The sequence below is a fragment of the Epinephelus lanceolatus genome, chromosome 16 (assembly GCF_041903045.1).
Source record: "Epinephelus lanceolatus isolate andai-2023 chromosome 16, ASM4190304v1, whole genome shotgun sequence".
Taxonomy (NCBI): domain Eukaryota; kingdom Metazoa; phylum Chordata; class Actinopteri; order Perciformes; family Serranidae; genus Epinephelus; species Epinephelus lanceolatus.
Window position 1 is genome coordinate 7,832,145 of NC_135749.1, and position 21,740 is coordinate 7,853,884.

The 21,740-nt window shown below is 41.9% G+C and overlaps 1 protein-coding gene across 1 annotated transcript; it reads left to right on the plus strand.

Moving 5' to 3' along the window:
* The first annotated feature begins 10,103 nt into the window (after nucleotides 1–10,103).
* ctps1a (CTP synthase 1a) lies at nucleotides 10,104–21,740 on the plus strand. The gene is made up of 19 exons (XM_033637899.2): nucleotides 10,104–10,297; nucleotides 11,695–11,876; nucleotides 11,976–12,146; nucleotides 12,228–12,328; nucleotides 12,473–12,589; nucleotides 15,314–15,397; nucleotides 15,501–15,581; nucleotides 15,674–15,825; nucleotides 15,972–16,104; nucleotides 17,279–17,367; nucleotides 17,457–17,551; nucleotides 17,662–17,724; nucleotides 19,300–19,343; nucleotides 19,438–19,534; nucleotides 19,620–19,675; nucleotides 19,772–19,868; nucleotides 19,976–20,120; nucleotides 20,209–20,300; nucleotides 21,412–21,740. Exons 2-18 carry the CDS (start codon nucleotides 11,708–11,710, stop codon nucleotides 20,291–20,293), a joined length of 1,779 nt encoding a protein of 592 aa, XP_033493790.1. The 5' UTR covers nucleotides 10,104–10,297; nucleotides 11,695–11,707; the 3' UTR covers nucleotides 20,294–20,300; nucleotides 21,412–21,740.

Here is a 21,740-nt window from a genome sequence, read left to right on the forward strand (position 1 = left end):
ATGAGATAAAGAAATAATTACCTTAAATAAAACGAGAATGATTAATTTTTAAGGCTTTTGACCATGTGCCTTTATTATTTTAACAGTGATGATTATAGAATATAAACACATGCAGGTCCATAATATTGCTCATTATTTTCTGCAATGACATGTCAAAATAGGAACCGCAAAAAGTGCCTATGCCCTGTATGCTCCAAATAAAATTATTTTGTAGATATCATTTATCATTTGTAGAAAATTGTAGTTTGTCCTTAAATTTTGTATTGAAACGTTTCTTTTTCTTATGCAGCAGCTAAAATGGAACTCTCTGGAAATGACCCTGGACCACCGCCGGACCCTGGACCACCACCATTGCCGTCATTTAGGTATGGCGAAGTATGGCAGCTGCCATACCTTGGAATCGGGAGGAAAAAAAATGAGAGGTTCTGTAGTTATCTTACTTGTGAGTGTCCTTCATATTTGTTGCAAGTGATCAGATGTGATACGTTAGATAGTCCGAGGCGCACTGGCTGGTTGTTTTCATTGTATTGCACTTAAGTAGGTCAATAATATGCTCATCAGTGAATACGAGTGTTAGTGAATACAAGTGTTATTGAATCAAATTGTTCGCCACTTCACTCCACTATGAGTTATGTGAGTTATCTGTGTGTTGTAAAAGCATTTTGCTCTGCTGCTGTAGACAGCCTGTCTAAATGATGTCTTGAAGCCCGTCTGATTGTATGTGGGGGGTTTTTTCTTCATGTCGGCATGTTGAGCTTGTATTTTCGGTCTCTGGAGACACTCCAATAAATTCGCCTATACAGTATTGTACCAAATTGGCCTTTGTTTTACTGTGTTTCATACACCAGACCCCTTGGTTATCTTCTAGAAATGAGCTTGTAATTAATTTATTTTCTTTATTTTCTGTGAAGTTAAAATGAAAATGAAATGAACTGTTGACCAACCAAATGTCTTAATGCTAGGTAAAAGGTTTTTAAAGAAACTTTGAAGATTCATAAGTGAAACAAGACATGTTGACTAAATGTTTTAAAATGTTTAAAAAATATTTCTTGAAATAAATAATTTTTCAAAATGATTCCAATTGGCATTTTCCTTTTTTATTCATTGTATTCTGCCATTTGTTTAGAGTAACACAAGCTTGTGTAATTTTGAGTAACACATGAATGTGTTAATATAAGTTTTAGGTATCAACACATGAATATGTTAGTACTTACACATTATATGCATCTCTGTGTTAATCTATGTGACACAGTCACTGTGTTGATATATTAACACACTGAATGTGTCAAAATTAACACAACACGTGTTGTCCCAAATTCAGCTCATTGATGTGTAGAAATTCAACACGTTAATATTGACACATTCTTGTTAAGAGTGTAGCATCACAGATATAGGACAAACTTGTATGTTCGAAATGCCATTATCAATGTGTTAGTCGGCCACACTTATTTGTATGTGGCAATGGAGGAAGCCAACTGACTAACAGTTGTATAACGAGTGACAAAGTGGTTGGTCAGGGTGGTGGACAGAGCAAACACAGGACTATCGCCCAGGAGACCAGGGTTTGTAACCTGTGATACCAAAGCCAAACCATGATGTTTGTTTTAAACCTAACCATGTAGTCTGTGCACCTAAACCCCACAAAAGTGAAAGTGAAACCTAACAAAACTGCCGCTGATGCCAATGGGCATTCTAAACACACCAGTCAGTGTAGCAAGAGCCTTCTAACCCATGTCTACGATGCTGTTTAACACTTATAACACCCATTTAATCACGTGATAACATTCTAAATGGGTGAGGAAACAACAAGGCTACTACAGCTACTCTCAAGTTGTCTTATCTGAAAGCTGTATCTTGGTTGGTGAACTTGTGTATGTAGAGGAAGAGGAGTTAGATGCTAACTATTTCTTGATAAACAGCAGCTTATACATCTGTCCAGAACAGCATCCCCAGATATGGCACAGGTTGCCAGATACTGAAGCACAGGTTCTGGTTTTGGCCTATTTGCATGCAAGATGGAGCCAAACCTGGTAGATGACAAGCCTTTGAGAAGCTGCGCACCACCGATGTAGTTCCAGCATGTAACTTCCCCTAAAACCATGAATTATGATGTTTTAAATTACCATTTATGTACTGATTACGCAAATGAGAAACATGTTAATTCATGAGCTTTAGAGTTGTTTCTAGGTTTATGTTTTGACTTTAGACAGAGTGAGCCTCTCTGTGCGCCAACCACATCCTGACTCTTGCTCCGACACAATACTGTGGCTTTCAGATGTAGTGTTCCATTATGTTTAAAAGCTGTCGACAAGATAGCATTTTTTTTTTTAGTACCTTCCACCAACGTTAACACACAAATTGTTTTATGATGTAACAAGGTTTGGTTAGGTTTAGGCACAGATGTGACTTAGTTTGGTTCAGGGAAATATGACTGTGTGTTAAAATAACTTTTTTAAGGGTAGAAAAACATCTTGATTTCAATTTCTTTGAGGTTCGGGGACCTTCGTCATGGTTACCATAATAACCACTTGGTTAAGGGCATGGTTAAAAGAAACCAATGTTGACTGTCTCCAGTGTCTCAGTCTGACATTTCATTGACCCATCCAACCACCCCACCTCCTCCTTACAATGACCCTGTGGCTCTGACAGCGTCACACCACCTCCACTTTTGCTCTTGCCAGACAAGACTCATAATTCCTACGCCCGCTACAGGGCTTGATCACTTGAATATTAACTTGCTAAACATTGCTAAAATGACTAACACTGTAGTTTTTTTCTTGAGAGGACAGTCATGGAGTCTGTGCTTGTCTTTAACAACTTGGACCATTCTTCCACCCAACCATCTTCCGCTATGTCTCATTGAAAGACAGCAAAGCAGCGACAAATTCTCCTTCAGTGAAAATGTAATCACTCTTGTTTCCATATTTGCTATCGCTGCTGACACCCACTGCTGTCTTTCATAGGGAGCCACAGCAGAATTGATGTACCAGATAAAAGGCGAGTATCGTATAGTTTATATCATAGGCGTAGATTTCGGGGGGGGGGGGGGGGGGGGGGACACACGTACCCTCGATATTTAGAACATGTGAGTTCGTCCCCTTGAAAGTAGCAGAGGATGTTAACTTTTATAAAATTAAAGACATTTCCACAATAAACTGACAGCAGGAAAACTTCCCCAGAATGCAGGAAATTAGGTGTTTGAGGCCCCCCAGTCCCCCCATTGCATACGTGTCCCCACCAGTATTGAAACGGAAGCGCCGCCCTTGACTTATATGTCTATATGTCATACATCTTACATACTGATCTTTAAGCACCCGCACTCTAAACGCACCATTTTAGAACGATAATATAGATCAACCCAAGTAGCCTAACTACGCTTGGAATAACAAATACAGTATTTGTATATTATATATATTATACACAGACAGACCATTCTCGGAACCCATCGGCTGTATTCGGTGTCTGACTTCCGACAGACGGCGATACAGCCTCTGGGGGCAGACCCCCGATTTTTTGGCAATCTGCTTTGTTTTGGGCGGAGGAGGCGAATTTCAATTTCCAACTTCCGTTTATATTTAAGTAAATATGCTGAACCATTGCGATGGATTCAGAGTTTGCAGTGACGCCAATTATGTTCCGCCTCGTTAGTTCACTGCACGGACCGTTTGACCTAGCAACAACTGCGGCCGGCTCAAGCGTGATTGGTCAATATCACGCAGACTACAAACAGCCTACAACCGGAAACCAGGGCTCTTCCGCTCTTCTTCCGGATGCAAGATCTCCGGGGTTTGCCTACAGACTCTACGTTCACTGAATGTAGAGTCTGTATATAGAGACTACAGACAGACTTATCATAGTAAAAAACAGAAAAAATTGAAGAATGGAAAAATATGCGCATTATGCTACGATATATAACACAATATAGAGAGAGATAGAAACTTGTTTCTGCTAGGTAGGTTTGGAGCTTAAGTCAGGAATTGAGCCAGGGGACTGACATTGAGGAATCAATGGACACATTTTTGAGCATCACAACCCCCGCAAAATGACTCGTTCCACAATCAGGATGTAATCCATTTGGTCCGATAACATTTGGAAAGAGGAGCTGCGCAATTAAATCATTCTATCCAAATTCAAGTGAGAAGAGCATTGTCAGAGGGCTTTTATTTTTAAACAGAAACAAGAGACATTGAGTTAAAAAGAAATATTTATATTTTTTCATATGTGTGACAGATGAAAACTTTGAAACTGTGGTGAAAGATGGTATAATAACACCATTTTCACAGACTGCATGTGTCACTTGGAAGGAAGCTAGAAAGGTTTTTGGCGTATGCGCCAATCGAGCACCAATCAAGCAGCTCCATTGGAATAAATAGGCGCCATCTTGGCGCTTGTTATCTAATTATTATTAAAATCTATGGGCTGCTCTAACCTGTAAACATGGGCACCGAGAAAAAAAAATACAAGCAGTTCCACGACGCACACGTGCTGCTCACACAGGCAGGTAGTGTGGCCCGGGCATCCTCCGGTCTTAAAGCTACGTTAGTCTAATCATGTCGTGACTCAGCTCCAAACTACAAGATGTAATTTGAAAATGAGAAAGTGTGTAGACTGTTAAGGTATTTTAAATTAAATAAATAAGTCAGTAGTCATATTTTTAATCTTTATGCTAAGCTAGGCTACATACATCCTGACCTCTGTGTGATGATGCATGTGAATTAGACAGTGGGGAGCAGAATAAGGTACTATAGAATAAATAATCAGACCTATTTTTTTATTTTGGACTGTGTTCCTTTGTGTCCAGTCTTTATTCTAAGCTACCTAAATGCACTCTGGCTCCAGCTCTGTATACGCACAGCCATAAGAGTCGTATTAATCTTGTCCTCTACCTCTCAAAGAGAAAACAAATAATAATTCAAAATGTTAATTGTATCTTTAAAAATACATAATAATGCACAGTCAGCTGTGTGGAAACATCAGCAGACCATAAGTTGCACCACCTGCACCTACACACAGTCTGTAAGAGAGTATGTTTCAATAAAATAAAGGCAGAACAGTCAGTTTCATCTCAGACTGACCTGCCGCCCAGCCTGCTGCTTCTGTTACATCTCTAATAAGAGGAAATGGCTTGTGGTGAGCCCTTCTGTGGGAGTTTAATTCAATCACAGCTCCGGTCAAAAATGAATTAAAACTCTCATTAAGCCCCCCTCCTGTGTTCCAGAGACTAAGCTGGCTGCTAAGGCTCACAAGTAGAGATTTGGGTGTTACATGGAAGCATCAGTCAACTCTGCAGTTATCTGTCTGTGAGTCAGCCATCAGTCACTAACTCCGTCATTTTGTTATTTTAATTTGCAGCGCTTGTGCTCACCCACACAGTGAGCCCAATGAACCCGGCTGCAGATGATCCAAACAACAGGCAACGTGGACGTCGTGTCGTTCAATCCCGACGAGTCACAGTTTGACTAAATTGAGACAGCAGTGCTCCCTGCCTGGACTTCATATCTCACTGAGCACAGTGAGGATAATGCACTGCGATCCACATCACAGGATCATTGACCTTTCCACAGTACAGTGTAACTAATCACTTTAGACTGCGGCCATCTCTTGTATGGCACCGAGGAGCAGAAAGGCTTGTTTTGCATCAGGGAAAGAAACAGGAACCTGTGTGTTGTAACCCCACAGGAAAACATCTCTGTGCCTCCGAGCACTAAAGTGTTTCTGCTGTGGGATCAATTCAGCCTCACTTTGTCGCCTCCGAGCAGCAGCTTACATTACCGCTGGAGTCACACTGATGCATTGTTACATCTATTGTCGGGACAAAATGGCTCTGACATTAGCATTTAAGCTTATCCTAGTCCCAGGCTGGTGTGACTGTATTTTATTCTTTGTGGAACAAATCTTTTCACACAAATAAAACATGCAAGACGAGTGCCATTTTCATTCTCTGACACTTGGAAGTAAGATATAAACAATGCACGGAGCTCCAAGCTAAAAAATGTAACGCTGATAAATACCTTGTACAATCTGTAAAGCTAAACAGCTGGCTGAAGGCCTGTCTACACGAGGAAAATACAACTTTTTTCCCCTTGTCTTTACAACATGAGCCTTCAACTGTGAGACACGAGCTCCCCCTGCTGATTCAAAAATAACAAGCAAGGGTGCTGCCTTCAGGTGATCATGATGATATAACAGCCAGGAGAAGTGACAGCATGTGAGGAAGCTGTTGTGATGGACAAGTACATTAATCAAGTATAGTTTTGAGGTACTTGCATTTTACGTGTGTATATCCATTTCATGTCATTGTATACTTATATCCCACTGCAATTCAGAAACAAATAATAGTACCTTTACCTCAATATTTTTCTTCCACAGTAGTTAAAATATGCTTTGCAGATTAAGATTTTATACAAAAAACACATGATTAGTTTCGAAAATATGGTGCATTGTAAAAGATTTAACTGCTCAATAGTCAGAAAAGTAGGTAAAATGGTCTTCTTCATCCAATAATATCAGAATCAGAAATACTTTATTGATTCCAGAGTTGCTCCGATGTAAAGAAAAGAGAATTGTCAGAATAAGAGTATGAAATAGAAGTACGTAAATATAAAGCAATACATTTTAATTTAAATTCATAGAAATGAAAATGTACATTAAAATAAATAAAACGTGCATTATACTACAGTGTTTAACAATAGTACTCAAGATATAAAAATATTAAAATAAAGTATAAATTGTTACTGTGCTCAGGCTGTAAGTGTGAAATTCAACTATCATATATTCATCTATAGAATAAACAAGAATAGAATGAAAGTCAGAAAATATGTACATCACATAATAACTCACTGAAAGGGGTGAATTATTGGTACATTTACTTTTGATTCTTTCAGCACATTTTGCTGCTAATAATTCTGCACTTTCATATCAGTACAGTTTTGAATTCATGACTTTAACACAACTCATATTTTGAGTGCCAAACACTTTATTTCCTGCATTCTGGTGATATTTAATGCACCAATTTGGGCCTTTTCTGTGTCAATTTTCTGGTGGAAATGTCTTTATTTTTTTCAAAATAAAAGTCCTCAGCTACTGACAATGCACATGTTCTAAATATTGAGGGGGATGTGTCCTTGCGCTCCCCCTGAAATCTACATCTATGATGCAAACGGTTGTGTTTTATTAAAAGGTCTAGTGTGTGGGATTTAGTGGCATCTAGTGGCTGAGGTTGCAAATTGCAACCAATGGAAACTTTTTCCATGTGGGAGCTTGTGAGACAATTATGGTGGCTGATGCAAAAACGCAAAAACGCACATGACCCCTATATAGACAACACATTCTCCTTCTGACTTTTTTTTATCTCCAACAACTAACACACATGGTTGTTCATCTTCTAACCGCTTCATCCTCTTGAGGGTCGCGGGGGGGCTGGAGCCTATCCCAGCTGACATCGGGCGAGAGGCAGGGTTCACCCTGGACAGGTCGCCAGACTATCGCAGGGCTACACATAGAGACAAACAACCATTCACGCTCACATTCACACCTACGGACAATTTAGAGTTATCAGTTAACCTAGTCCCCAATCTGCATGTCTTTGGACTGTGGGAGGAAGCCGGAGTGCCTGGAGAGAACCGACACGGGGAGAACATGCAAACTCCGCACAGAAGGGCTCCCACGCCCAGGATCGAACCGGCAACCCTCTTGCTGTGAGGCGAGAGTGCTAACCACCAAACCACCGTGCCGCCCACACGTGGTTGTGTTTAAGGAAAAAGAACAGGGTTTGGCTTTATAATCCTACGCGACGCGAACATTGCTCTCCAGGGTGAAAGTTGGTGTTTGTTGTACCCGCCCTACTTGGACTTTTGCCACCCCAACTTTTGTTTTTTTTCCAATCATGTTTCTCCGACACCACCGAGTGACGGTGACGGTGAGTGGCCGCGTATTAGTCAGTCGCCAAAGGACGTTTTTTTATCAGTGTTTGATGCCTCAAGTCACTGCCCGAGTGCCGGATTTCGAAGACTTTGGAGTGAGACCGGGTTGATCTAGAGCCAATGTTTGGTTTGTCCATTCTGGGCTACTGTAGAAACATGGCAGTGCGACATGGCAAACTCCGTGGCAGAGGACCCGGGGCCTGTATCATGAAGTAGGATTAATGTCTTAGCGAGGTAACTTCAGGGTTAACCCTGGGTTTTCGGTCTCACGAAGCCGGTTCAGTTCTTATCGGGGTAGATCACCATGGTAACTTACTCTGAACGGCTATCCTGCTCCGGAGCAGGGTAAGTTCAGGGTTGAATCTGATCCTATAAAAAGCACCACCCACTGGCCAATCAGCTGTTCGGAAAAAAATGACTCGCTGACAGAAATGCAGCCCAGTCATGACGGGAAGTTTAATTAATTTGATTGATTTTGATTTGAAAGTTTATTTTGAACATTAAAAAAGAAAAGAAAGCAACAACAACAGACTATGAAAAGATTGTTCAAAAAGGAGTGGAAAGAAGTCGAAATTTCATCCCACCCCTTCATAAGAAAGAAACTGGTCATTTGCAGACACTTAATAGCACCATTAATTAGTGCCAACATTTTGTTTTGTTGGAGGAAATGATCCCTGTTAAAGATAATGGGCCTAATTGCCAGCTTTGCTGCTGGAAATGTGGAAAGTAGCCTATCATGTCTACACTTCATGGTGTTTGAGGGATTTTCCTTTTTGTTTTTTAAAGAGGGAGACTATATTTTTGTGCAGCTGTTAATTTCTAACACAGCTCAATATCAGGATGATTTTATTCAGACTATCAATTTGGTGTTGATATGATTTAATTGTGGCGTCAGCTTTAAGCTTTATTGTAGCATACATAACGTTATGACAAAGAAGACCAATTTATCAGACGCAATAATGTTAGACGATAATTGTAATACACGCAATTCATCTGCGCAGCATAGATTTCATGGGATTCAAGGGTGTGATCAGTGTCAGATGTACAGGTACAGGTACTGTAGCTACTTGAACCAGTGATGAGTAATTTAACCTACACATCATTTTATTTGCTACCTTGTTTTGTTTTGATTTTTCCCTCTCTCCTCCTCTATTTCTTCTTTCCTGACCCGTTTCTTTTTCTTCTCTATTATGTGATTTCATTGATGTTTTGACAGGGGAATGTCTTTGATAAGCTTTTAGTGGCTTCTAACCTCTCCGGCACTTTTCTTTTTTAATCTTGTGAATGTTATACTGTCTGTTTTTAACATTATGTGCAAATAAACTAATCTAAACTAAAACTAAACATTATTGATCCCGTTATACGTTGCCACGCATGTTTCCTCCTCCTGCGGCTGCCACAGTGTTGGCCTTTTCTGCAATGTTGCTTTTCTCCTCCTCATATTTTAGTAGAATTAATCTCTGATCCTCACGAGAAATACTTTTTCCCCTCACATACGGCGCTCTGTGAGGACGCTCAGTGACGCTGCGCTTCTCTCATGATTGTGATTGGTCCGCTGCGTGCGCGTTCATGGCTCTTGATAAAGCAACCCTGGGTTGAGTTACCGAGTAGATATCCAGCGTCGTGATACTGATTATCCTGATTGCCACTGTTAGGGTTAGTCAACCCAGGATAGGTCTGGGTAACCCAGGAAAGGTTGATCTCGCTTCGTGATACAGGCCCCCGCTGTGTTGATAAAACAGCTCATTCTAAGGTGATGAAAATACACAGATTCTTATTTTCTGGTGATTATACACTTAAGAAAACAATCTTATTACTATATATGACTCCATTTCTGCCAATATATCCCCTGAATCATACACACTGAAGTCATATTTGCAGGGTTTGGAGATGGCACCCTACTATCAACTATTATTGACTAAAATAGAGGCTCATTCTATTATTTATGTCATTGGATGCCACGGTGTACCTTTGGTTATTATCGAGAGCGAGAGGAACCAATGTTGATAAAATAATCTAACACATTAAAAAAATGTAGGCTAATGTGTCTTGACAGCGCAAAGTGTTCATGTAAATGCTTTGAGAGAACGCGTCAGAATTGAATGCACCATTCCCAGCTGGGCAACAGCAGTTTACGAGGTGCACCTGAAGGCAGCACAATGTTGTAAGACAATGAATGATGCACCGCAGCTCAGGATCGTGCTCCATACACGTGTAGAGTCAACTGGAGGATAGATGGGTCTGTAGGGGAGCACTGGCGCGAGCTAAAGCGTTGATATCTGGATCGAGATTTTGATTCTGGCACAAGATCTCGTGAACTGATTCCGTCGTCGACGATTTGTTTTGAGGAGCAGCTCTGACAGAAGAATAATTTGGTGAGTTGAAATTTGATGCTGTGAACAGAGAGGTTGTCGGCTAGCTAGCAAACATTAAGTTTCAAGCTAGGCGCGATGAAGACGTATGGTTTCCCGTAAATAGTGTCAAAATAAAATTCAGTTGGAAATATCGTGCGCTGGTAGCAGGGTATTAAGACTGATAACAGTTCAGTAGTCTCGAAATCTAAAATACAGCGTTTAATGCTGCTATCGATGACCAAGTAGGGCTATATCGCAGGTATTAGTTTAAAGCTTATCATATAAATGTTACTGAATAGGGAGCTTCGCTTTTATTTTGAAAGCAATGTCGGGTATTCCGGTTACATCTAAATTAGCAAGCTTGATGCATCATGTTAGCTGCCATTTGTATTTAAATAATTAAAGACTGTAAACCACCCGTGGTGCATTGTCCCGCAAAAGTTGACTTTGTCCGTGTTCTACCCCCCGTGCTTAGAGAGGACTTGGTTTTTATGTGTCTGATGGTAATTCGCCGGTATTAGCCGTAACCGATAGCCCAAAGCTAACAGCGCTGGCGCTAATACTTGAGTTCCGTTGACTTTGTGCACCGTGTCAACGTGGACGGGCGGCCCTCTCACTTGTCGTACTTTGGCATAAGGGAACGAGGAAGTTCCCACCCGTTCTGCCCACGCCGCGTGTGTAACCGAGCGCTTCAAATGTGCCATGCTGTATATGGTGGAACTATTGTGTCGTGGGAAGGATGAACAAGTTAAAGTGTTGCGGATAATAATACTGTGGTGACCCCTCAGCATTTTGTAACGTTATTAACGAGTGGTTTTAGGCGGTAAATGTTTAAATGGCTTCCTATTCGTTTCATTGTCAACAGCGACTGGGTCCATGTTGTAATTACAGCAAGGACATGGAGGTTAGCCCGTGGTTTTATTTAGCTTAATGACGTTAGAAAAATGGTATGATACAAAGCCCTACAAAAGATAAAGCCATTTCAACTAGTATTATGTTAGGCTAAAATTAATAAGTCAGGGCCCATTTACTCATGGATGGCCTAATGTAACCAGGCACAGGCCCAGGGGCCCAAAGTGTCAGGGGGGGCCCGTGGACTTCACCAGTAAAATATCACTGAAATAAATACATTGGGACCATGAAGAGCGATCACAAAAATATTCAAAGGAACTGCAAAGAGACACAAAACAAACAGTTACCTCAAAGAGACACAAAACACCTGCCTATAATACAGAAAGATGTAGGGGCCTTTTGCATATCTGCGCCCAGGGGCCCATTGTCTCATAATCTGACGTGCATTTACTTAAAATGTTTTTTATCTTAAAAACAGTGACACCAAAAGTCAAGGCATAGTACAGTGTGTATGATCGTGTTTTTAGTAGTTCTGCATGTAATTTTAATCAGTCATCTATCTGCAGATTCCAGAGCACAATGATGAAGTACATCCTGGTTACTGGAGGAGTCATCTCCGGCATCGGCAAAGGCATCATTGCCAGCAGCGTGGGCACAATCCTGAAGTCATGCGGCCTGCATGTAACCGCCATCAAGATCGACCCGTACATCAACATAGACGCAGGCACATTTTCACCCTATGAGCATGGTACGTCAGAGGAAATTATTGTTTTCATTCAATAGAATTAAACAGCCACACGTTATGTATGTGTTACGATGGTGTCGTGCCTCTGTGGTGTGTGTTTAGGGGAAGTGTTCGTGCTGGATGACGGGGGTGAGGTGGACTTGGATCTGGGGAACTACGAACGCTTCCTCGACATCCGGCTGACCAAAGACAACAACCTGACCACCGGCAAGATCTACCAGTCAGTTATTAACAAAGAGAGGAGGGGGGACTACCTGGGCAAGACTGTGCAGGGTAAGCAGCCATTGTTTTACTTTGGTACAGAGCGCCATGCTGAAGAGAAATGGACAAGCAATATTTTTTTTTCTCTTTCAGTGGTGCCACACATCACAGATGCCATACAGGAATGGGTTGTGAAACAGGCCAAAGTATCAGTTGATGACGATGATGTGGAACCTCAAGTTTGCGTAATAGAGGTAAGATGACCGGTCATTACAGCATCCTGTAATTTGCACCACTAAACAGCTTATAGTCAGGTTTCTTCATACAGGGTTATATGCTGAAGCAAAGGCTGCCATGGTTTCCACTGCTAATATATGTGACTGTCTGCTTGTTTGCAGTTGGGAGGAACCGTTGGAGACATAGAGAGCATGCCTTTCATCGAGGCCTTCAGGCAGTTCCAGTTTAAAGTGAAGAGGGAGAACTTCTGCAACATTCACGTCAGCCTGATACCACAGGTAAGAGAACAACACCTTCAGGCCTTCCTGGTTTTATCTGAGGGGCAAATGTGTCAGCTGCTTTTGCAGAACAACTGACTGTAGACACACACACTTGTTCAGCCTCGATCACAAAAGCATGTTTCATCTTCTGCAGGTACGAAACAACTGGATAGAATTTGCAAGTTGAAATTGGTACACAGAAAAAATCCTCAGTTTTAATTGACAGACACAATATTCATATGTGAAATTTGATACTTACATGAATACAAAGAATTGCTTTTAGTGCCGAAATTCAGAAAAAAAATTCCTAGCATTACTACGTTTTTTGAGAATTTCCTCGTAAGGCCCTGACACACCAACCAAACAGTTGGATGCCATTTATGAGCATCTGTTGCCCAAGTTGATGCAGTGTGTCCTGCAGTGCTACCCCTCTTTGGCCCCCGTCAGCATCAGATTCAGTAAGTTGAATCAGTTCAGCTCAGGGCACTAGAAGAGAAGTGGAAGTGAGGAAAGTAAACAAATAGCTAAAGTCAGGAAGGAGTGAGATCCTAACAAAGTTGATAGATGATGTAATATTATTTTCTTTGGCCACTGAGCTCTTGTGTGTGGAAACGTTTCGTCATGGTTTGTGTTTTTGTTCACTGGCGCACGGTAAATATGCCTTGTTCTTTCAACATTGGATTGTGTTGTAAGTGTGCTAACTTGCTAATTATAGCGTCAAGATGGTCCTCCCATCTCTTTTTTTGAATGATGATTACAAAGCTGTCTGCTGGTGTAGAGAAGTATTTCCTCTCAGAACGTGCTGGTTGGCCGTCAACTGTAGTATTCATGTGTAGTGTGTTCATGTGCAACTTTGTGGCCGAGACACAGTGATGTCACGCGGAACAGCAGGGGCCCTTCTTCGCCGCTGGTTCGCTGAAGTTAGTATGATGTGTCTGGGCCTTTTCAGTTAAGACTAGATCCTGGTGAAGACAAAAGGTATTCACAAAGTGTCTCAGCCCTTAAACGAATATTTCACCTGCAAAATGGTCATTTGTATACCAGCAACTCCCTCCATGTTGCCTTGAATTCATGAAGAAGACTTTGGTTTTCTCACATGCCTCCATGGTAAACAGAGAATTTAAAAAAAGCAAACATTCGTCATGAATTAAAGTTATCAGGGGCCGTGTTTAACAGCAGCAGAACTCCATTAAAACGTCCGTCAAATAGTCCCATGCACGACCGAGTGGTGTGCCTGAGTACACCCATGCGTGTGAAATCTGCTTGAACAGGGTTGAAATGTACCAGTGTCCCCAGGCAGACTAAGGCGGAAGTGTTTTATGGTAACACTCAGCTAAATATCAGCTCAGATATGAGTAATTTTATGATAAAGAAAGTTTAGAAAATGTTTTTTACTCCTTGGCCTAAAAGAAGGATGAGAAATGCATCACTCTTATATTTTTTAAAACATCTCAATCAGTCCAAATTAGCCCAAAATTCTGTGCCCAGAAATAAAAAAAAATCCTGAATATATATATTTTGGTGTAAAGTTTTTGTTGAGTTTAAAAGAAAGGAGAGCGGAGTTCCTCTGACCAGTGAGGGAGCAAGTGACAGGTGCAAATGTGTGTGAACACAGTAGTAAACACGTGTCTCAGGAGCTGGACGGGGTCACGTGTGAGGACTGAAACAGGAGCAAGTATGAAGAGAATGCAGTCACAGTTTGGTAAACATAATCCTGTTTGCAACACAGTGAGAATGTGGGCTATGCTACAGGAGCAGTTTGTGGAGTTTCTGTGGCAGATCTGATGATGTTTTTCCACTCTGAAATTTGTCAGTTGAGACCAGTTTGTTGACCTCTCAAGGATACCTCTGTGGGCATGATGATATAAAACATAATCTATTGCTTTACGTACTTTGTATATGGTGTTTCTCCTTGTGTCCATGATGAAACATGGCAGCAAACAAGTCGGTGGTTTTAGATGAGTGAGAGTGTAGAGTAGTGCTGAAATGATTACGCCCTTTGTAAATAATTAAAGCTTCTCAAGGACGCTGGCATCCTTGGCCAACATTATTGTCTTTCAGAGGCTGTAGCAGGTTGAGTTACACTGAGTGAAGATATCATGAAACTAGAAGACCTGAGGAATGAGTTCATACCAACCATGTCATGCTAATTTGAGACGGTTGAACAACACTCCAAAGTTAGGCTAAATTTTGCAAGGGAAAAACTGGCATGGCCATTTTCACAGGGCTCTTTTGAACCATCACATAAAGATATCTGAGTGAAAATGGGTTCTATGGATACCCACAAGTCTACCATTTAGACACGCCCACTTTATGCTAACCCCTGCAGTTTGTGGCCCGTTGTATTTGAATATTTCTGCATGCTGGGGTTGTCTCCAAGTTTTTTTGATACCAAATCAAAGCATGATTTTTTTTATGGTGTTCCTCAAGGTCTTGGGGACACTGGGGGCTGATATTTCACCCAGTTTTCTCACATTTAATGCACAATAAGCCAAAAATAATAGATGAATCAGGGAGATTACTGATAGACGTTCAATCTACCCGACCAGATGTATCACAACCATAACAATACCAATTCAGCTTCTTCAGTTGATAAATCATCTTGGATTATTTTAGTTCCTTTATTTTGATCAAAGCAGCTGTTTGGTCCACTTGTGTCATGGTAGAAGTTGCAGATGCTCACACATTAGTGGTTCTAGACAGTCAGTTTAATATATGTAATATCTCCATTGTTCCGTCCAGCCCAGCGCAACAGGAGAGCAAAAGACCAAACCAACACAGAACAGCGTCAGAGAGCTGAGAGGACTCGGTTTGTCCCCTGATCTGGTGAGTCATCTGCAGTATGTCCCTCTATAAATGCCTCATTCCACTCAATGACCCATTTCTCCCCCAGTGATCGTTAAAGTTTCATCTCATCTTCGCCCCTCAGATCATGTGTCGCTGTTCCACCGCTCTGGAGAACTCTGTCAAAGAAAAGATCTCCATGTTCTGCCATGTAGAACCTGAACAGGTACGTCACTGAAGCCGAAGCACATTTATCTGGTGCTGCTTTAGCCCCGACTCTCTCAGCTCCGCTAAACTCACTGACCCGTCTCGTTGCAGGTCATCTGTGTGCATGATGTGTCGTCCATCTATAGAGTACCGTTACTGCTGGAGCAGCAGGGCGTGGTGGGCTACCTCAGCAGGAGGCTCAATATGCCCATCGAGACTCGACCCAGGAAAATGCTGACTAAGTGGAAGGAGATGTCTGACAGGTGAGTCGTCAGTGGAGATCAAGCATTAGGTTAACTAATTAAAAATGGCTGAAATTTGCGCTGTGCTGACCTATGTGACTTGATGGCTTCAGTCCAGTGAAGGTCTTGCTTCAGATTGTTAACCAGTGCACGTGCTGTGTTCACAGGTCAGACAGACTGCTGGAGCAGTGCTCCATAGCACTGGTTGGGAAGTACACCAAGTTTTCAGACTCCTATGCGTCTGTCATCAAAGCACTGGAGCACTCAGCGCTGGCCATTAGCCATAAATTGGAGGTTAAGGTTTGTAAACTCACAGTGCTCACTAACCCATCTCACCAATGTCTTCATTTAGATCACTCACAAATAGGAACTACAGTGTGACAGGATGCAAAATTGAAGTGCAGCAGCTTGAGTATCAGGGCCTTTGCTGTATCAAGTTCAACACCGTGGAGACCAGGGGTGTGAATCACCAGTTTCATCACGATATCGATTCTTTGGACAACGTATGAATATAACGTATATATATAACGTATATATAACGTATGAATATTTTCTGATATTACAAGGTCTGCCACGATACGATTTCAATTCAATATGATTCAGGGGTCTGTGATCACTATAAGGCGATATTAAATAATAAATTTAACACAGTCTGTTACAGAAGAAGCTGCCACCTCTTTCTTTTTTACTTTTGGCCTTAAAACACAAATAATAAGTACAGTAAAGTTCACTTTAAAAGTTATTACTCAGAGAAGGAGTGCTGTTTTTGACACAAATTGCGGTAGTGGAACTCTGAGTCATTTAAAGCACCTTTATGTTTTTGCATGAGCTGTCACAGCCGTCACTCCTGCAGCTGGTGACCATGATGATGAGCAGTCAAATCAGCAGGACAAACTATAATAACTAACTTCCTGTTGTTTGCAGAACACCAGCTGAGCATACTCCTGTCTCTATCACCTCCTGCAGTTTTGTTGCCTCACGTCTCTCCCTCTGACCCTCTTTACAACAAAAAATATTTGTCTTTTTCCAGAGTCAGTTCAGTGATTCTGTCCTTGAGACACATTTTTATGTGAGGGTCGTGTGTTCAGGTTAAACTGCAGTGTGAACATCCAGACTGCAGAGCCTTCTTGTGCTGCCATCTAGTGGTTACTCCATGCTCTGTCCCCACACTGTGCAGCTGAGCACATCTCAGTGCACAATGCTACAGCTCATGTAGGTGTGGTCACATGAACAACACGCCTAACTAATGAGTGATGTTGGAAGTACAACAGCAGTGCCTTTTCTACATGCAAGATTTAGTGTGGAGCTGCTTTTTATAGAGTGACTAAATGCTCACACACAAAAGACTCCTCCATCCCGTCACAGAGACAGCATGTCGTCTGATTAAAGAGGGATGCAGATTTTTCTTTAACGTGGTCCACACAGAAGCTTTGATAGAAAGTATAGAAACTCTCTTCTCCTCTTCTCTCCACAGTATATAGACTCAGCGAATTTGGAGCCGGCCACTCTGCAGGAGGAACCAGTGAAATACCACGAGGCGTGGCAGAAACTCTGCAGTGCTGAGTGAGTGCTGAGACACTGTCTTTTGTTAGTAATACAACCTGGACATTACATTTGTAGTTTCATCATCTGTTTTTCCTCCTAATCCGCAGTGGCATCTTGGTTCCAGGAGGTTTTGGCGTCAGAGGAACAGAAGGAAAGATTCATGCCATCAGCTGGGCCAGGAAACAGAAGAAACCTTTCCTAGGTACGGGACAGCTGTCAGGAAAACTATTATCACACTATCTTACCTCATATCTATTCTGCGATAACTGTTTTCACATTTGTTATAGAGAAATGAACTGATATCCTCTGCAGGTGTGTGTCTGGGGATGCAGCTGGCTGTATGTGAATTTGCCAGGAACACACTCGGCTGGGCAGGTAAGGTTAATACTCCCATGTAGCTAAACTGAACTTGTGCAGTATGACATGTTAAAGAATAGCTGAAAGTAACCAACACCGAAATGTTGTTCAGATGTGCTCTGAAGTTTCCTCATTTTTCTATCCCTATATCAGGGGAAACATGAAGCAGGACTTTGTATTATGGTCCGAGTACAACTACTCAGCACAAAGTAGTGTTTTTAAGAAATCGGAGTTCTGAATAATTTCTTCAGATTCATCTGCTTAATTCTTTAGATTTGACCGTCATCTTAATAAAACAATTTCCCAAAGTGATGAATGTAGTAGTCCTGACGAGTTAGCAAGCTTTAAACATTTTGTTGGTTGTGTGTTCAGTTGTCAGAGTCAATATTCCAACAGCAAACTTAACGTCTACAGAACTCTGACGGGATCACAAGCATTTCAGAGTTAACGTGACTCAGTGTGTCGTGGTTGCTTGTAGCAATGGCTGTTGTTGAACACGTAGGTGTCCGTGTAAAAGCCTTCAGTATGACTTTAACCATACATACATAAATACATAGCCATCTGTGTTTATTATCTACACTAGCTATTTACGCAAGTTACTGTGAGCAACCACCGGCAAATTTGGCTCAGTGTCAAGCCTGATTTATATTCCTGCGTTAAATGCCGTGACACCGTCGTGAACCCTTCGAACTTCTCCGTTACTCCATTTCGTTGCGGTGCCAGAGTGGTAGGGGGCTGCGTTCCTTTCCTGAATGGTTATCGTCATCTCTAGTTGATTCTTTTAGCTTCCGGCTTTTCCGGTCACAGTGAACAATGGCGACCGAGGGAGAGAGAATCTTGCTGGAGTTGGAGCTGTTGGATGTCGAAGAAAGTGTTAGTACTGCAACATCTACATCGCAACAGAAGATGTTTAAAGATGACGGGGATGGCGCAATCTGGAAATACGGAACTGGAAATGTGTTGCTACCAAGCAAACCAATCACAGCCCTCTCGGTCTGCGCTGGGTCTGCGCTGCCTCGACGAGTAGTTACATTTTTTGGGAGGTGCACGTCAGGCTACGCTGCGGGCTACGGCGAGCCTCCTGCGTAGCCACGTACCCTACAACGTTGGTATGTTGTTGATTTAACGCAGGACCATAAATCAGGCTTCACAAGTTAATATGGTCAGTAGTTAAACCGAAACACAGGTGGTGTCTGCAGTTGCTACTTAACATGTTGACGACCACTGGACTGAAATCTCGTTCCAGTAAGGCAGAAGCAGGACGTTAACGTTAGTTTTCTGGTGTGTGAATTATAACATGAGCATATTCATACTGGTCTTGTGTCCTTTGGCTGTAGAGGATTTCTTATTTCAAAATACAAAACTCTAGTCTGGTTTATGGTTTTTGACGTTCTGTACATGACTGCAGATAACGTAGTCGTAAGCACCTAGCCACTTGTATGCTTTTAATTTCTCACAGGTGTACATGCTGTTTCTCCACCAAATGCATGTATATTTATATATACCTGGCCACTGAATACTGTGCCACTTATGTCTTCTACACGTGTTTACATAAAGTAACAGATTTCATAACTTTATCTGTTTCTCACTCAGACGCCAACTCAACTGAATTTGACCCAGAATCAAAGCATCCTGTGGTAAGACCTTTTTTTTTTAAATTCAGAAATGATGTCTTTGTAATTTGACTTGAGTTGTGCGTTGACTTGAGATTGTCATGTTGAACCTTTGCAGGTGATCGACATGCCAGAACACAACCCGGGGCAGATGGGAGGAACCATGAGGCTTGGGAAGAGACGGACCATTTTCAAGACCAACAACAGTGTATTGCGTAAGAAGAACTCTGAGATGACTTACAGCCCAGTGTTGGTGTGCTGTTGTGTCTGCACTGTGCTCACAGCTGCTCTGTATTCCAGGCAAACTTTACGGAGATGCAGAATACGTGGATGAAAGGCACCGACATCGCTTTGAAGTATGTTGAACTCTCAGTTCACGAGCAGTGCAATCCGCTTTGCTGACAGTGTAGTGGATGTATTTTTTATTTTTTTACCTTGTCGTCCTTGTGCAGGTCAATCCAGAACTCAAGGGCCACTTTGAAGACAAGGGCTTCCGTTTTGTAGGTCAAGACGTCGAAGGTGAACGAATGGAGGTCATTGAGCTGGACGGTACGATAAAGGAAACGCTGAATTGCTTTTTAGCTTTTGGGTGATCGTGTTTGGGGTTTTTCAAGGTCGGCAGCTCCACTACAACCTTCTGCATACTTTATTTTCAGATCATCCTTATTTCGTCGGAGTGCAGTATCACCCTGAGTTCACCTCTCGCCCCATTAACCCATCACCCCCCTACCTTGGTTTGCTACTGGCTGCAGCAGGGAAGCTGCAGAGCTACTTACAGAAGGGCTGCCGTCTGTCGCCACGGTAAACACGCACTTCTACTCATTCACACGCTTCAAGTATAGACTCCATTTATCAGATTAATAACTGTAACATTCTCGATTTGCCACAGGGATACATACAGTGATCGCAGCGGCAGCAGCACGCCAGACTCTGAGATATCAGAGCTGAAATTGCCTTCAGTCTCTAATGAGTGACTCAGAGGTACAATACTTATAAAAATGTTCATGTTTTCATTTGCATTACGAGTCATTATTATGAAGTGCATGTATACCTTCACCTGGGGATGAGCCAGTGATGCTAAAGCCGGTTTCCACTTCTGTAAGGCATTGTCAAATGAAGAATACTACGTGACTGATCATGTTTGAAGCCTTTTATGTCATTAGTGCTCCGTTTAGTTGCAGCTAGGCACGTTAGCTCTGGTAGTTACTGCTACGCTCCTCCAGGTAGTTGCTTTTCAATGTACACCGGGTTTTAACAGATCTGGGAGAGACTGCATTTTCCTACTGTGCACCGTGGTCATGGAACAATCTTCAAAAAGATTTAAAATTAGAAACACTTATATCCATCAATGAATTTAAGGGCATCATTAAGAATGTGGTGACAAAGACATGTGCTTGTTTTTCTTGAGGCTACATATTGTGGAATTTGTGTTTTGTTGTATTTTAAATGTGTTTTGATTGGCTGCTACCTTGGTCAGGTCTCTCTTGTAAAAGATTTTCAATCTCATGGGGCTCCCTGGTTAAATAAAAAGTCAAATGAGAAAATCAGAAGTACGGCAAAATGTTCACCTGATGCAATATAATTAAACTAGTAAGGTAATTTAATGAATGCCACTCTCCAGTCACATTGCGATCAGTATCAAATGTCATGTACAGCCACAGTGACACTGGGCCCTAATGATACTGTTTGCAGGTCAGCCAAAAAAGTGGGCTACTTTGGATAATGAAATTATGTAATATTGCACAAATCCATCTACATTTATCCTAAGTGCCAACATCTTGACGTTTCGCCTCTCATCCAAGAAGCTTCTTCAGTTCTAAATGACTGGTTTGATGTTACGACTCTGCAAGGGTTCCCACCCACACAGGGTTTATAGCCTGTAAGGGTCATGTGAGTTCTTAGTTTCAGAGTTGCTAAGGTCAACCTGGCCACCATGTGAGTCATTTGGGTCAGGTGGGACCAGGGGTGAATGGGTGTGAAGTCTTCTACATGTAGTGACAGACTATGGTGCTTTTGGCCCAAATCTTGAAGGGCTGCTACAAGCTGAAGTACCAATGCTTCATCTAACAATCACTGACTCTTCTCTTGACAGCGTTGCTCATACTTCTGGAGTTGTTGGGACGCAGACTTTGGACTCCCAGGCACTGACCGAGGCAGATTTTTCCTTCAGTGAAGCGGACTACAGACTGCTGTGAATGAAGTGTTGGGTTCCACCCCTGGAATGAATTGAGGCTCAGCAGGACTTTGACAACCTGCCCCTTGGTAATGTGCTGCTCCAGTGTAACTGACCTTATCTACTCTGACACTGTTGTGGCCTTAATGTAAATAAGTCCTGTTACATGAACTACAACCATTTATGCTTATTCTAAACTTGTCTTCATGAATAGAAAATGGGGAAACAATAAAGGGATTCTCAATAAA